Genomic DNA, 17,259 nt, shown 5'->3' with positions numbered 1-17,259 from the left:
AAAATGCTGGAAGGAGAGAAGATAAAGTATGTTTTCCCCCACTGAGGATCTGATGAGGTTGTGGAGTCTCCTTCTCTGGAGCCACTCAACAGGCACCTGGATGCATTCACAGAATTCCTGTGTGACCTGCCCCAGGTGAGCCTGCTCTGACAGGAGGGTTGGACTGGATGACCTTTTGAGGTCCCTTCCACCCCCTACTGTTCTGTGGTTCTGTGATTGTGTGAACGGGCAGCCCTGCCTTCAGCAGCTGTTAGGTGCAGTGGTGAATGCACTCAGAACCAGAAGCTTGATGTTTAAACCTCCCACCCTTGCCCTCCTGCCTAGCTCTATCATGGCTCACTCTATGGTCAGAAAGAAGCAGCATTGGGGGCAATTTCAAGAGAAGTTGTGTGCAGAGAGGCCAGCTTATGAAGTTCAGTCTCACCTCTCTCCTCCCCAGCTGTCATACACTGCTCTCTGCTGTGCTTCTCCCCCTACAATTTACTTGCACCACAGTTGCACAACATTTCCACAGTGTGAGGCAGCAGCAGTTCTAGAGTAGAGTTAAACACAACAGCAACTCCAAGGCTAAACCACCTTAGCTCCTGGAAGTAGAGATCAGATCCTTCACACTTCCATATGCACAGCCACTGTGCACATCAAATAAGATAAAACTAATAACTGACATCAGCAAGGAGCCAGGAGTCCAAGAGCCCTGTGGAAAAAAAAAAAATCTCACTTCAAGGTGTCACTATTAGAACTTTTGTTTTTTAGTACACATCAGGTCACAGACTTAGTGTTTTCCTTACAAATATATGGCACTAAGTGTAAAACTTGAGGACTTCTTTCCAGAGAATGGTATCATACTTCACAGCAAAGCTTTAAAAAGAAATCCTTCCACTCCCACTCCTTCTAGATGTAGAGCTGGTGAGAGGCCAGGGTGTCCATGAAGGGTCGCACCAGGTTGTCTGTCGAGAAGTAGAAGACCAAGCCAAAGGTGATGGAGATGGGAAGAGCAGGCAGTGCTTTCTTAAAGACAGCCAGCAGTAACAGAGTTAAGCATAAACCCTGCCAAAGAGAATAAAACACACAAGGAGATACAGTAAGCAGCCTAGAAACACCTCTGCCATCAACAGCCTAACAAATAGTAAGATCAGAAGATCATAGAATGTTAGGGGTTGGAAGGGACCTCTGAAGATCACCGAGTCCAATCCCCCTGACAGAGCAGGACCATAGATTCTAGCACAGGTCACACAGGAATGCATCCGGACAGGTCTTGAAAGGCTCTAGAGAAGGAGACTCCACAACCTCTCTGGGCAGCCTGTTCCAGGGCTCTGTGACCCTCACAGTGAAGAAGTTCCTCCTCATGTTGAGGTGGAACCTCCTGTGCTGTAGTTTACATCCATTGCCCCTTGTCCTATCCCAGGGTGCAACTGAGCAGAGCCTGTCCCCTCCCTCTTGACACCCAGCCCTCAGAAATTTATAAACATTTATTAAATCCTCTCTCAGGCTTCTCTCCCAACTAACCAGCCCCATGGCTCTCAACATCTCCTCATAGGGCAGTGTTCCAGTCCCCTAACTGGAGCCCTCCATTGGATTCTCTCCAGCAGATCCCTGTCCCTCCTGAACTGAGGAGCCCAAAACTGGATACAGTATTCCAGGTGATGTCTCATCAGGGCAGAAGATATTTGAGCTCTACAGGAATGGAAGCCTGCCTGAGCTACCAGTGGTCTGAGGTTATGTTTGCCCACAACTTCATCTTTCTGACAAGTTGCCCAGGTTGGTTTCTTTTCTATTCCTTCAGCTATCCTGACCACAGCTCTCTGCTGAGAAAGAGGCAATGCTGACATACAGCTGGCCCCAAGAGGTTACTTTATTTATAGATTATTCTGTGCGTTCCTCTGTTCTGGGGAGTGAAGAAATGGGATGTGAGGATAGAAGGGGCCAGTCTCTTATCAGTGGTGTCCTGTGATAGGACAAGGGGCAGTGCATACAAACAGGAAGTTCCTCCTCAACATGAGGAAAAAATTCTTTACTGTTAAGGATGATAGAGAATTGAAACAGGCTGCCCAGAGAGGTTGTGGAGTCTCCTTCTCTGGAGACTTTCAAGACTCATCTGGTTGCATTCCTGTGTGGCCTGCCCTCGGTGATCCTGCTTTGGCAGGGGGGTTGGACTTGATGACCTTTGGAGGTCCCTTCCAACCCCTCCAATTCTATGGTTCTATAATCCTATGCTTTTGTTTTAACAGCATTAGCTATAAAGTACTGAGATGAAAACGCTTAAAACCTTGGTGGACTGCACAGACCAGGAGTGTCACTGGAGGAACTCTAGTACACAGTGGCATGTACTTCTAACACCTTCATTGATTCATAGAATGGTTTGGGTTGGAAGGGACCTTAAAGATCATCTAGTCCCAGCCCCTGTAGTTGTTTTGGAGGGGGGAGAGGCTGTTGGTGGCTTTTTGTTTTTTTGGTTTTTTGTTACTCCAAGAGTCCTTTGAAAACTGGGCAGGTCTCCAGGGAATCCTTATAGCAGGGGGGGGGACTTTTGACAAGGGCTAGTAGTGATTGGATGAGGGGGAAGGTTTGAAACTGGAAGAAGGTTGATGTAGAGTGGATATTAGGAAGAAATTCTTTTCAGTGAAGGGGGTGAGACACTGGAACAGGTTGCCTGCGGAGGCTGTGGATGCCCCCTCCCTGGAGATGTTCAAGGCCAGGCTGGATGGGGCTTTGAGCAACCTGAGCTAGTGGAAGGTGTCTCTGCCCCTGGCAGGGGAGTTGGCACTAGATGATCTTCCAACCCAAACCATTCTGTGATTCTGTCACCTGCAGTGATCCAGCAGTGCTCAGCTGCTGGTACTTCTGGCAATACTGCTGTGCCAAAGAGGGTGTAACTGACTTGCTCACTTACTATGAGGATGGCCACAAAGCAGGCCAGCGTAGTGTTCCAGTCTCCACTAGCTGTGGCAGCTGCTTTCCCAACAAGCACACTGTAAAATATGAAGTCACCCAGGCCCAGCTTCACACCCCCTGAAAGAAGTGGAAAAAGAAAACAAGTGTTAATTCTGCTCCTCCTGAGCAAGTTCTTAGCCCTGGGGAGCAGGTGGAGGTTCCTGGGCCCTTGGCATCTCACACATTACTGAGGGGGGCTCCAGTCCCCTCTGCTGCAGCTGTTCTTGTTGAGCCTCATTCCTTTAAGTGCTTCCCTGGGCTGCTCTACAGATTTACCAGCTGAGGAAGTACGAAGATGGAGAAGGATGGGAGGCAAAAGGAAGACAGAACTATTTCAATAGTCCTGTCCTGGTTTGGGGCCAGAGAGATCCTCTCTTGCCCCAAGAGGGACAAAAGAAGGACACTCACAAACGGATTGAAGAGCGATGGAAAGTTTAAATGGAAAAGCACTTGGTGAAACTACAGAAACTACAAAGCATAGTGGCAAAGATAACCCAAAGTGTACAGAATCCCTTACACAACACCCAAGCACCCCCCAGCTCTTCCCTTCTCCCCACCTAGCCAAGAGATGTCACTGGAACCCCAACCCCAGAACAGCTTCTGCAGCAGCAAGCATTATTAGACAGTCAGACTCCAGGTTGCTGTTGCTTGACAAGTCACAGCTCTTCAAACTAACAGCAATTAGACCAAACTGTATCCAACCAAAATAAGCAAAACCACTACTTTCACACTGAAGACAAAGTAGAAAGCTTCCCATACTTTCCTCTTCCTCCAGCTCCTCTAAAGAACTGATGGGTCGGGTTGGAACAGGGTCTGGCTCTGCCATCTGAGAGTCTGCATGTGAAGGGCTTCTGTGGTTCCCTCTCCCATCCTCAGCTTGGTTCCACAAAAGCAGACAGGAAAAAAAAAAGCAACAACAAAACACATACAAGAGTTAGCTATGTTTCTAACTTGTTTTAATGCAGGAAATCCACACTTCTGTGAAGCTTTTCTGGAATGGGTAAGCACTTTGCTTCTTGGGGCCACGATCATCATCAGCAGTTCAAGCAGAGACATTTGGTGGCTTTGAGGAAAACATGGCTGCTATGGTTTGAAACAGTTGGAACAGAGTGAGGAGAGACTGAGGGAGTTGGGTCTCTTCAGTTTGAGCCTGCTCTGGCAGGGGAGGGTGGACTGGATGATCTTTTGAGGTCCCTTCCAGCCTCTAACATTCTGTGATTCTGTGACGTTCACAGCTTCTCTGGCAGCTGCCCAGGACTTCTATGGCTTTAACAAGTGAGTATACATGCAGAACTAAGCGTTGCTCTGCACAGGCTAGAATGCCAAGTAAACCCAAGTAGAATCATGCAATCACAGAATGGCCTGGCTTGGAAGGGACCTTCAAAGGTCATCTAGTCCCTCTGCAGTCAGCAGGGACATCCTCAATTAGATCAGGCTGCCCAGAGCCCTCTTGAGTCCCACCTTGAGTATCTCCAGGGATGGGGCTGCAACCTGTTCCAGTGTTCCACTACCCTCACGGTGCAGAACTTGTTCCTAACATCCAATCTAAATCTGCTCCTCTCTAGTTTGAAGCCATGGCCCCTATCACTGCAGGCCTTTGTAAACAGCAAAGTTAAGAGGTGCTACATCTTTGGGAGGGAGGTGCTCAGGTATTCCCTAACTGTTCATGTGACAAAAGTGGGTAACTAAGAAGACATGATATTTGAGAAAAGTTCTGCCCTGAATCACATTGTCCTGCAAACAGACTGGTTCCACACTCCTGACCCTCACTCTTTCAGTATTTATAAGCATTGATGAGATTCCCCCCTCAGTCTTCTCTCTTCCAGACTAAAAGGACCAAATGCTCTCAGTCTTTCCTCACAAGTGAGATGTTCCAGTGCCCTCAGCATCTTTGCAGCCCTTTTCTGTCCTTCTTGAACTGGGAGCCCAGAACTGGATGCAGTATTCCTGATATAGTTTTACCAGGGCAGAGTAGAAGGGGAGGAGAACCTCCCTCTACCTGCCTGCCACACTTTTCTTGATGCACCCCAGGATGCCATTGGCCTTCTTGGCTACAAGGACACAGTGCTGGCTCATGGTCATCCTGTTTTCTACCAGGACTCCCAGGCCCTTTTCCCTAGAGCTGGTCCCCAACAGATCAGCCCCCAACATGTACTGATCCATGGGGTCACCTTTGCTGCCAGTCCTAACAGCAGGCTTCAGAATATCATGAAGTCCTGCCACAACACTGAAAACAATGCAGCCCTCAGGATTCCAGGGGCTTACTTTTCCTTGCAGTCTCAATCATGCAAGTGGGACAGTGCTCTGCATAGAAAAATGACAAACAAACCAACCAACCTGCATCCCACCTCTGCTGACTTGGTCCTCTTGATGCTGTGTCTGGCTTTGCCATGCCAACTGTCCATATCATAGCAGCTAGAAGAAAGAGAGGAAACAATCAGCTGCATAAAATATTGGTCAGTGTAGCTCAGAGGAGCTAAGCATTTAGCTGTCCTTAAAACTACAGACTCTTTCCCCTGACAATGCTTTGAAAACACTCACTCTCAGTTGATTTTCCTAGGCACTTAGAAGGCAAGGTGGAAGAAAATTAATGCAATGCATCCATTCAGATTTTAAGAGAGTCTCAGAGCACAATCAGCTAAGAGTCAGCATAGTCTTCTCTGTAGGCTAAAGGAAGTAAAATTCCATCTCATTTGTTTCCTTCCTGGTTTCTGGCTCTTCAAAGAAAACAACTGCCCAGGAAATGACAGTGGGACAAAAGGTAACCAGAGGTTAACTCACACAGCTCAATCCTCACCCTCTACCAAAGGTAAAGCACACAACTGAGGGCTATGCTGGAGTTACCAGAGTGCCACTCATCTTTCTGTCTTTTTGCTTTGGTTCTTTCCTCTCAAAATATTGGCTATTTCTCTTTTGGTTCCAGGAACAACTGGAGAATGTTTTTGGAGGTTTATTCTGGAGATGAATCCCTAAATTCAAAAGGAATACAAACCATTCTGGAATCAGTAGAAGGGTACTCAAAATCAGCTGTTTGTTTGTATGTAGTCTTCCTGTTTTTAGAGATGCTCAACTAAACAAAAGAAGCCATGTCAAACACAGTACCTGCTTTGCCACCACAAACTCAGCCAAAGTCATGTTTCTGCATCTAGAGGGAGGCACAGAATGTGGTCTTGCAAAGGAGCCACTGACATTCTGCAGAAAGAGCTTTTTACTCTGCAATTATTATTTGTTGAATTGCATTCTCCTTTAGAGAAACTTTTGTTTAAGTAAAACATTTAAAAGACTTCATCTATATTGTCTCAGGAGAGTGTAACAGAATGTCCAGCAGAAGGGAACTCAGATGAAGCCAACAGAAGTTCTGCTTGGAACGTACTAAAGCATTCATGGAGTATTAAATGCTTGAGGAACACAGTAAAGCTAAAATCCATCAGAATCACTGAATCATTAAGGTTGGAAAAGACCTTTAAGATCATCAAGTTCAACCTTCTACCCAACACCTCCATGACCACTAGACCATGTCCCAAAGTGCCACATGTACTTGTTTTTTCATTCAGTTGGAAAAGACCTCTAAGATCATGGAGTCCAACCATCAACCTAACACCACCATGGTCATTAAACCATGTCCCCAAGTGCCACGGCCACATGTTTCTTGAACACCTCCAGGGATGGTGACTCCACCACACCCTGGGCAGCCTGTTCCAATGCCTGACCACTCCTGCAGGAAAGAATTTTTTTCCTAATATCCAAACTAAACTTCCCCTGGAGCAGCTTGAGGCCATTTCCTCTTGTCCTGTTACTTGGGTGAAGAGGCCAACACCAGACTCACTCCAACCTCCTTTCAGGTTACTGTAAAGAATAATAAGGTCTCCACTCAGCTCCTTTTCTTCAAGCTATCAGGCTGTAGTCATCCTTAGCTTAGCACCCAACAGGGAAGTGCTCAAGAGTCCACTGCAGAGCCACAAAGATAATTAAGGGAGTGGAACATCTTCCTTATGAGGAAAAGCTGAGGGAGCTGGGGCTCTTTAGTTTGGAGAAGGAGAAGACTGAGAGGTGACCTCTTTGTAAGTTTATAAAGTTGTGAAGGATGAATCTCAGGGGGATGGAGCCAGGCTCTTCTTAGTGATGTCCAATGACAGGAGCAATGGCTGCAAGCTGGAGCAGAGGAGGTTCCACATGAACATAAGGAAAAACTCTTTCACTGTGAGGGTGACAAAGCGCTGGGCCCAGAGAGGTTGTGGAGTCTCCTTCTCTGGAGACTTTCACGACCCATCTGGATGCATTCCTGTCTGACCTGTGCTAGATTCTATGGTCCTGCTTTGGCAGGGGGGTTGGACTCAAAAGATCACCAGCGGTCTCTTCCAAACCCTAATATCCTGTGATCTTTCACAGTCCCTTCCAACCCTACTGTTCTGTGATTCTGTGCTGTGGAAATACCCACTCACCTTACAAGCAATCTAGTGGAAAAGTCCCTGAGGTCCATGAAGCACTTGAGTGCAGGTCCCATGAGTGTTGTAAGACCATATAAACCTTTGTCATAAGGCCATCACAGTCAAACAGCCCAAGAACATGAGGGAAGAGAGACTGGTTTTGCTTGCAATGGCTTTACAAAGTCAGCAGCCAGAGTGAAGAGTAAAGCAAATCCATCCCAAGCACTGCCATCCATGCAGTGCACAGAGCAAGAAGGGAGCTACAGGAGGAATGGCACCCTCACCACAAATCCAGTGTGTCTACAAAGCATATGCACAAGGAGTAAGTACATCGAGTGAGCATCATCTCATCACAGACCTTTGCAAACACAGCTTTTCGTGGGCAGACCAAAGGGGCAAGTTCTGCACTGTAGGCAGGGATGGATAAATCTACTTTTGACCATTTGATCTTCTTCACAAGGCCAACGTGGGCTGCCTTTGACTAATGAGGAGCAGGCACCATTGTAACAAAGGCTTCTACAAACGGTCTGCTCCAGAACATAAATACACACCAACCACAGAGCAAGGAAGTGTTCTTTGGTCTGACACAGAAACAGGTTGCAGGTTGAATCTGATTAAAAACATCAACATTCTCATCCTACTCACAGGAATATATTAATGCAGGAAAAATGGGCTCATTTCTCTCCTGTGCAGTTTCCACCAGCATTCTCAATGGACCCTTGGGACAGAGGACAGCCATCAGATCTGCAAAGAGAAGAGGGCTGGACAATCTCATCTCAGACTACTATGCATATTTTACCTTCTTCATCTTTAAATAGCTGTTCTTCTCTCAAAATGACATCTATCAATATTAACTGGGTGATTTCCTGGGTGGCAGTTTTTGCCACTTTGCAGAACTCTAGCTGCTTCTAGTCCCGGAAGATGTGATTCACTTAAAACACAAACCCTGAGCCTTAATGTAATAAAAGTTTTTACTGTGCTACTCCTATAAAAAGCCTCTTGAGAATACCACATGATTTCTTTGGAAGTAGATGACAGCATTCCACTGAGGTGTTACATTTAATTAGAGGAGGACTGGGGGTACTTTGTTCATGTTCCAAACTCTGTGTCTCACATGAATGAAGGCTTTTGGTCTGGTTCCTCTTTGCTTACCCTCTCTCTTCCATCAGAGTTCCTCACCAGTCTGAATGTTACCTTCCAGCCACCTCTTGTTCTGCAGGTTTTCTTGAACTTGTAGCTCATACCAACATCTATGATCTTTGATAACTATGAATGAAACCTGCAAGTCTATCAGGTTGCAACTGATAAAAATCCAACCACCTCTCTCATGCAGTTAGATGTGGCTCAGTACTTCCCTGACTTGGCAAGAGACTAACTAGGGAGTCAACTTAATTGCTCATCTGCGTCTTTCTTAAGCTGCCAGCACCATAAAGTTGTCTTTTGAATGGTATACACAGTCCTGAGACTGTCTCAGAGCAACCTCTCCATGAGCCACACCTTTAGAGTCACAACCTAGACTTACCATAAATGGAGATTGCACCTAGAATCACCCATGCTGACCACTCAGGTAGGTATTTAATGAAAACCAGTGCCATTAGAGCACTGATCATAATGAGATATGCTTGCTGGAGCTGCAAGGGACCTTTCCAGTGGATGCAAATCATTCCAACAGCTCCAAAATTCCAGATGACTAAGAAGAGAGTTGGATAATCCATGGCCACATTGTAAGTCTTCAATACTTCACTGGAATATAAGGGGAAAAAAAATTATCTAAGCAATAAAAGCAGCTGACACAGAACATCCTACTACCTGTAGTTAAACAAGTCTCCTACTACATCAGGAGGCAGCAGGATAGAAGCAGCTCTCGTCATGAAAGGGGAACCTGCCCTGTGGCCAACTGTTGCTCTTAGCAAATTGTTCCTCTTGCTGTGTGTGTAGGCAACCACCACACTGCCTTAGTCCCGAGGTCAGCAGTGATTCCTAGAGTCTGAGCAGGCAGAATTTCAAACCTTAACTGAACACAGACCTGCAGCTACATCACTATCTGCAGCAAAGAAGTCCCATGTCAGTGTCTTCCTACCAGATGCATGATGCTCAGGGTTAAAAATTCAGAAGTTTAACAAGTGTTACCTGCAAGTTAAAAACTTGGTTCTAGGTGAGCTGAGAGCTAAGGGAACGAGCTTGAAACAAAGTAGTGTGAGGAAAAGGCAAAACAAATCAGAGAACTGACTCAGCACAGGAAGTTCCTTTCCACCTGTTTCCCAGGGCCTCTGTCTCTCAAGGTTCAGCCTGTTCATTTCATGCTCACAGTATCACTTCCCAGTGACACCCTGCTTTTGTAGAGCAGGCTCTGTAAAACCAGACATTGCTCATTAAAACTCTCATTTGTCATGTTTGAAAAAAAAAAAAGCCACCTAATTCTAAACAAGTCTTAAACCTCCACTAGGAGAAGAGAAACATTCCTTTCCTTATTCAAGTTGGGGATTTTCTGCTAAGAGGTGAAGGAGCCCTAAACTGCCAGGTTACCTGCACCATTCCCACTTACCCAAGATATATGTAGGTAAAGAGGAAGAGCAGCATCAGAGAGGACAGGATCAGCCAGCCATGGATGAACTATCAAGGGCAAGAAGAGACAGTGATTGAAGGGGCAGGTTGCAGTGCTGCATGCACCACTGACAGAGCCTCCTGTTGTCCAGCAGCCTCCCCTCTTGTACTCTTCCTCCAGTTTCTAAAGACCTTGCCTTCCCCACTGCCAGAGAGGGAGGAGAAAGACAGTTGCTCCCTGTTCTCCCAAATTATTGCCTGTTATATTCTATCCCTTTAAGGAATTTGTTTGGCTTTGTTGGTTTGGGGTTTTTTTTAGTCTCTCTGCTATCCTTCCCATGAGTATCCATAGCTTGGTAAGCACCTTCTCTCTGCTTGATGGAGAGGAGGGGTTTGACCAGGGCTGTACAACAAATCCATCTCAGGGTCCAGTTTAAAAAGAAGGAATGGCCAACTGCTCAAATTCTGGGGTGATACCACAAATAACAGTCCCTGGAGGACCATAAAGCCACCTGAATGAGCCTTCCCCCCACGGGCAGGAAGAATACCATTTCCCACAAAGCTGGTCTGACACTTATGAGAAGGCATTTGCAGTAAATGGGACAACTTAGTCCATAGGTACAAACAGCAAATCTTTCTGGTCAGAGATTCAGAGATTGATAGAATGGTTTAGGTTAGAAGGGACCTTGAGGATCATTTAGCTCCAACTCCCCTGGCATTGGCAGGGATACCTTCCACTAGACCAGGTTCCTCAAGGCCTCATCCAACCTGGCCTTGAAGAGCTCCAGGGAGGGAGGTATTCACAACCTCCCTGGGCAACCTGTTCCAGTGTCTCACAACCCTCACTGGAAGGAATTTCATCCTAATACCCAGTTTAAATCTCCCCTATTCCAGTTCAAATTCATCCCCCCTCACCCTATCACTACAAGCCCTTGTAAACAGTCCCTCCCCATCTTTCTTTTCTTGTAGGCTCTCTTCAGGTACTGGAAGGCCACTACAAGGTCTCCCTGAAGCCTCCTCTTCTCCAGGCTAAACAGCAGAAGACTCAGATCTGACTAACACAAAGCAGCAGGCCTCCTTTTTAGGAGCCTAGCATTAGAGACAAAACAACAGCAACGTACATTCGGAGGCACAGCTCGACCACCACCTGCAAAGAATCTGACTCTTGCTGTGACCGAACTGTGGAGTAGCCCTTGCAGTGCCTCCAGCATCAGTAAGTTTGCAGATGAAACTAAGCTGGGGGCAGGTGTTGATCTGTTAGAGGGTAGGAGGGCTCTGCAGAGGGACCTTGACAGATGGGCAGAGTCCAGCAGCATGAGATAAAACATATCTAAGTGCCAGGTTCTATACATTGGCCACAACAACCCCATGCAGTGCTACAGGCTGGGGACAGAGTGGCTGGAGAGCAGCCAGGCAGAAAGGGACCTGGGGGTACTGGTTGACAGCAGCTGAACAGGAGCCAGCAGTGTGCCCAGGTGGCCAAGAAGGCCAATGGCATCCTGGCCTGGATCAGCAATAGTGTGGCCAGCAGGAGCAGGGAAGTCATTCTGCCCTGTGCTCAGCACTGGTTAGGCCACACCTTGAGTACTGTGTCCAGTTCTGGGCTCCTCAGTTTAAGAAAAATGTTGAGATGCTGTAACGTGTCTAGAGAAGGACAGCAAAGCTGGTGAGGGGTCTGGAGCACAGCCCTGTGAGGAGAGGCTGAGGGAGCTGGGGGTGTTCAGCCTGGAGAAGAGGAGGCTCAGGGAAGATCTTAATTGCTCTCTACAACTACCTGAAGGGAGGTTGTAGCCAGGTGGGGGTTGGTCTTTTCTCCCAGGCAACCAGGGCCAGAACAAGAGGACACAGTCTCAAGCTGTGCAAGGGGAGGTTTAGGCTGGAGGTGAGGAAGAAATTCTTCACAGAAAGAGAGACTGGCCATTGGAATGGGCTGCCCAGGGAGGTGGTGGGGTCACTGTACCTGGAAGTGTTTAAAATAAGACTGGATGAGGCCCTCAGTGCCATGGTTTAGTTGATGGGATGGTGTTGGGTGATAGGTTGGACTTGATGATCTCTAAGGTCTTTTCCACCCTGGTTAATTTTGTGATTCATTTCTCACTGACACACCAAGCTCCACTTGAACCCAAGCTGCCAGCACGTAGGAGGAAAAGGCTGTGTCAGGAACACTTCACCTTGTAGCAGCGGTACTTGTAGAGCAGGACCAGGAACACAGTCATGACGACGATGACGCTGATCATGATGATGGTGTTCAGCACAGAGTTCAAGAGGCGCTGGCCCACAGATGGAGTATCCTCACTGAAAGGGGTGTAGATCCTGCAGGGAAAAGCAAAAGACATAACAGAGACAATTCTCATTTAACTAACTGCCCCTAGATAAAACCAGATCTCTCTGTGTGAGGGAAAGAAAGGGAGGTACAGCTGCTAAGGACAGCAAACATGAGATGTGGCCTTTGAATCACAGCATCAATCAGGTCAGAAGAGACCTCCAAGATCATCAAGTCCAACCTATCACCCAACCCTAACTAATCAACTAGACCATGGCACTAAAAGCGCCTCATTCAGGCTTTTCTTAAACACCTCCAGCAACACTGACCCCACCACCTCCCTGGGCAGCCCATTCCAAGGGGCAATCTCTCTTTCTGTGAAGAACTTATTTCTAAGATCAAGCCTAAAGTTCCCCTTGCACAGCTTGAGACTGTGTCCTCTTGTTCTGTCACTGGTTGCCTGGGAGAAGAGACCAACCCCCTCCTGGCTACAACCTCCCTTCAGGTAGTTGTAGAGAGCAATGAGGTCTCCTCTGAGCCTCCTCTTCTCCAGGCTAAACACCCCCAGCTCCCTCAGCCTCTCCTCGCAGGGCTGTGCTCCAGACCCCTCACCAGCTTTGTTGCCCTTCTCTGGGCATGTTCCAGCATCTCAACATCTTCCTTAAACTGAGGAGCCCAGAACTGGACACAGTACTCAGTGTGGTCTAACCAGGGCAGAATGACTTCCCTGCTCCTGCTGGTCACACTATTCCTGATCCAGGCCAGAATGCCATTGGCCTTCTTGGCCACCTGGGCACACTGTGTCTGGGGCTGGACTCCAGATTGAGAAATTCACAGAATAGTTTGGCTTGGAAGGGACCTTAAAGATCATCTAGTTCTAACCCCCCTGCCACAGGCAGGGACACCTTCCACTAGACCAGCTTGCTCCATGTGTCATCCTACCTGCCCCAAACACCTCCAGAGAAGGGTCATCCATGACCTCCTTGAGCAACCTATTCCAGTGTCTCACCATCCTCACTGGAAAGAATTTCTTCCTAACCTCCAGTCTAAATCTCTCCTCTTCCAGATCAAAGCCATTGCCCCTTGTTCTATCTCTACAAACCTTTGTAAAACGTCCTTCCCCAGCTTTCTTGCAAGCCCCTTTCAGGTTCTGGAAGGCTGCTATATGGTCTTCTGGGAGACCTTAATTATCAGCTAAAGATTAGTGGTCTTTATCAAAAGCATACTCCTACAGAGAGGCTGTGGCTGGCAGAGCTCTAAACAGAAGGCAGACACCTAGAATACAAATTACTTCATTTAAGTTTAGCAGGTTCTCTCCAGGCCATTTTTTATTGCATGCTCTTGGTCCTCTCCACATTAATTATAAGGATACATCTCAGGTGCTGTCCTGAAGTGGGACTCTTTCTTTCCACACACAGTAGGAGAGTCTTAGACTCTTTTATACCTAATCATCATCCTGCACAACCCTTTTTTCCCTACCCCCATTTTGGTTCAGTTCAAAGGACAACAGTTCCCATTTCTCCACCCGATGCGTCAAGTGCAGTTAGAAGCCCCAGAGCAAGAGCTGGATGGAATTATATATCCGTACCATGAGTCTTCAGGAACCAGAAATGCCATCAGGAAATGAGACACTCATCCAAATGAACATGCTATTCCCTGCTTGATGCCAGTGTAGGACTAAGAGTTCAGCTCGGGCCTTTTATCACAGTACATTAGAGGTTGGAAGGGACCTCGAGAGATCGAGTTCAACCTCCCCTGCCAAAGCAGGATCACTTAGGGTAGTCCACACAGGAATGCATCCAGGTGGGTTTTGAAGGTCTCCAGAGGAGACTTTCCACAACCTCTCTGGGCTGCCTGTTCCAGTGCTCTGTCACCCTCACTGTAAAGAAGTTTCTCATGCTGAGGGGAAATCTTCTATGTTCAAGCTTGTACCTGTTGTTTCTTGTCTTATTAGTGTGCACCACCAAAAAGACCTTGGCCCACTCCACTTAACACCCACCCCTCAGTTACTAATATACACTGATGAGATCCCCTCTCAGTCTGCTCTTTTATGCTGCAGTATGAAGCAGCTTCCTCAGTAGGCTGCTCACAGGCAGCGCTAACGAGTCGGTGTAACATAGGCATGGAAAGAACTTACACAGGTGAACAGAGCATACTTTAGTAATGATCTTTGTATGGTCACACAGCCATACAGTGCAAAGGTTCTCCCAGTCTGCCCAGGCATCACTCTGTGTGTGTGTGTGTAAAGCTAGGGATCCCATAAACTCAGAGGCTGTTTGGAAGACCCCACTTACAGCTGCCCGTTTTTCTCCGTATAGAAGCGCACTGACTTTATGGTGGCGACGACAACAATCATACAAAGGGTGACAGGCACAAAGAGCATGATTACATGCTTGGCTCCATATTTCAGAGTCAGTTCCTCCTCTTCGTTTTCCGAGGTGCTTCCTCGCGTTGGAACACCCGAGTCAGGCCTTTCCCCATCAGCAAGGTTGTTAGAGTTACCGCTGCCACCCGCTCGCCTCTTCTGGAAAGAAATATTACAGAATCAGCCAGGTCGGAAGAGACCTCCAAGTGATGTCGTCAAGTCCAACCAGTCACCCAACCCTAACTAATCAACTAGACCATGGCACTAAGTGCCTCATCCAAGGCTTTTCTTAAACACCTCCAGGGGTGTCGGCCCCACCACCTCCCTGGGCAGCCCTTTCCAATGGCCAATCTCTCTTTCTGTGAAGTTCTTTCTAAGACCAAGCCTAAACTTCCCCCTGCACAGCTTGAGACTGTGTCCTCTTGTTCTGACACTGGTTGCCTGGGAAAAGAGACCAACCCCCACCTGGCTACAGCTTCCCTTCAGGTAGTTGTAGGCAGCAATAATGTCTCCCCTGAGCCTCCTCTTCTCCAGGCTATTAGCAGCTACATGTAAGGTGCCTCTTTGTGTTCAAAGCTTTATTCCATCGTGTTTCATAAGGCTGCTGTAGGCCAGCATGGCATACCAACTTGTTTCTATCAGAAAGGTACCAACTGAACAATACAATTAGAAATTAGGGCATTTTTACAAGGCCTTGTAATGATAGGATGAGGGGCAATAGCTTTAAGCTTGAGATGGGGAGACTTAGACTGGAGATTAGGAAGAAATTCTTTCCAGTGTGGTGAGATACTGGAACCGGTTGCCCAGGGAGGTCATGGATGTCCCCTCCTTGGAAGTGTTCAAGGCCAGGTTGGATGAGGCCTTGAGCAACCTGGTCTAGTGGAAGGTGTCCCTGCCCATGGCAGGGGGTTTGGAACTAGATGTTCTTGAAGGCCCCTTCCAACCCAAACCATTCTGTGATTCTATGAAATTCCATTGCAAACAGCCTGTAATGGAGTTTTAAATCCAAACCCATAAATATCTATAAGGGCTTCCCCTGACAAGTGCAAATATGCCAATGGATGGATGCACATCAAGAACAAGATGCCCAGAAATGAGACAGAAGAAATGTCACCTGAAGTGGCATAAGCTTGACCAGTTCCTCCCCACACAGCAACGTTGTGCTTGCTTTACCCCTGCTGCTTCACTGGCAGCAGGACTAGATTCTGTCTCAGCATTCGCTGCACTTGACCAGAGCAGACAAAGGGTTCTTAGCAAAACAAGAAGGCTGCAAAGGATACCCTGCAAGAGTCACATCTGCATCAGGTCCTGATTAAAGGCCTATATCTCTACCAAAAGGAAGGAAAAGGGAGGAGTATATATGTAGATAAAAAGGAGGGGGAAAAAGTCACAGTGGAGGAAATGGAAACAGGCACTGCTGCTGCTGGCTGAGAGTGACAGCAGAGAAACAGCACTGGCCAAAGCCAATTCTAGAAGCCAGTCTACTGGGAGGGTTTGAAGGGTATCAGGGAATCATAGAATGGTAGGGGTTGGAAGGGACCTCTGGAGATCATTGAGTCTAACCCCCTGCCAAAGCAGGATCACCTAGGGCAGATCACAAAGGAATGCGTCCACATAGGTCTTGAAAGTCTCCAGAAAAGGAGACTCCACAACCTCTCTGGGCAGCCTGTTTCAGTGCTCTGTCACCCATAAAGTAAAGAGGTTTTTCCTCATGTTGAGGTGAAACTTCCCATGTTCCAGTTTGTATCCACTGCCTCTTGTCCTATCACAAGACACCACTGTAAAGAGACTGGCCCCTTCTTCTTGACAGGGCTACATCTAACATCACTCTTCATTTCTTTACTCCCCAGGAAGAACACACACCTACCCTATGTGCCTGGGCTTCCCCTGCTTCTGAGGCTTGCAGGCCATCCTGGTAGGAGGGTACTGGAGGGCTCTCTGCAGACATCAGGGATGTTCTTTCATTGCAGGGCTCCTCCTCGCTGTCTGAGTTGTTCATGAAGGTGATCATTGTCACTTCCCTCGGGAGCAGCACTGCCAAGCACTTCTCAAGCCTGAGGAGACGAAGCAGAGCAGAAGAGAAACAGTGAACACCACAGTGCAAACCACTGAAAGTCTGAAGGGGAGGCAAAATTTCAGCAGGGAGGCCTCAGCACACTGCTTCACTCCATCTCCTTCTAACAGCTGTTCAGCCTGCTGTCACCCAGGCATGACAATCCCCTCAGCTAAAGCCACTGTGACTTTCACAGTCAGGGAGAGCAGCAAAACTCAGCACCGAAGCAAATGAATCGTTTTTCTTTGCTGCCTCTTTTCCCTCTCCCATTCGCACCTCTTGACTGTCACAAAGGAGTTTTCTCAGTGCTTAGGGTTTGTTCTGCATGGGCCAGACAAAGCTTCACCTCAGGTGCTGCCTGCCTGCTGGAGAGCTCAGCTCTTACACGATGCTCCCATGAGCATCAGCAGGTAACACAAGTTTCTTAGTAACCCTGAGCCTCAGCTTTACATAAGCCACCAGCCCCGGAGCTACCTACTGTCATCCCTGAGTGTTTAATTAACCAGAAGAATTTTATAAGCAGTTCTTCTCTTTCTCCATGGACAAAGGTAGGTTTGTGTAGAAAGGGAAAGACTTGTCTCCTTAGGCGTGCCACTCTTTTTATGATCTCTTTGTGATTAAAGGCAAAACTTGGGGAATATAAAAGTGGGGGCTAGAAACATTGTGTCCTCCTGCA

General features: G+C 47.5%; 1 protein-coding gene across 1 annotated transcript; it reads right to left on the bottom strand.

Moving 5' to 3' along the window:
* Nucleotides 1-764: 764 nt before the first annotated feature.
* On the bottom strand, nucleotides 765-16,549 carry PSEN2 (presenilin 2). Its single transcript, XM_054394970.1, has 10 exons — nucleotides 16,398-16,549; nucleotides 14,460-14,689; nucleotides 12,074-12,215; nucleotides 9,904-9,971; nucleotides 8,881-9,101; nucleotides 8,004-8,102; nucleotides 5,269-5,346; nucleotides 3,691-3,807; nucleotides 2,891-3,009; nucleotides 765-1,047 (listed from the first exon to the last, which is right to left on the bottom strand). The coding sequence occupies exons 1-10, from the start codon at nucleotides 16,539-16,541 to the stop codon at nucleotides 892-894; spliced, it is 1,374 nt and encodes a 457-aa protein (XP_054250945.1). The 5' UTR covers nucleotides 16,542-16,549; the 3' UTR covers nucleotides 765-891.
* Between the last annotated feature and the right edge of the window lie 710 nt (nucleotides 16,550-17,259).

Source organism: Indicator indicator, chromosome 2 (assembly GCF_027791375.1).
Source record: "Indicator indicator isolate 239-I01 chromosome 2, UM_Iind_1.1, whole genome shotgun sequence".
In the NCBI taxonomy this organism is placed as follows: domain Eukaryota; kingdom Metazoa; phylum Chordata; class Aves; order Piciformes; family Indicatoridae; genus Indicator; species Indicator indicator.
This window is presented reverse-complemented; position numbering and strand designations above follow the sequence as displayed.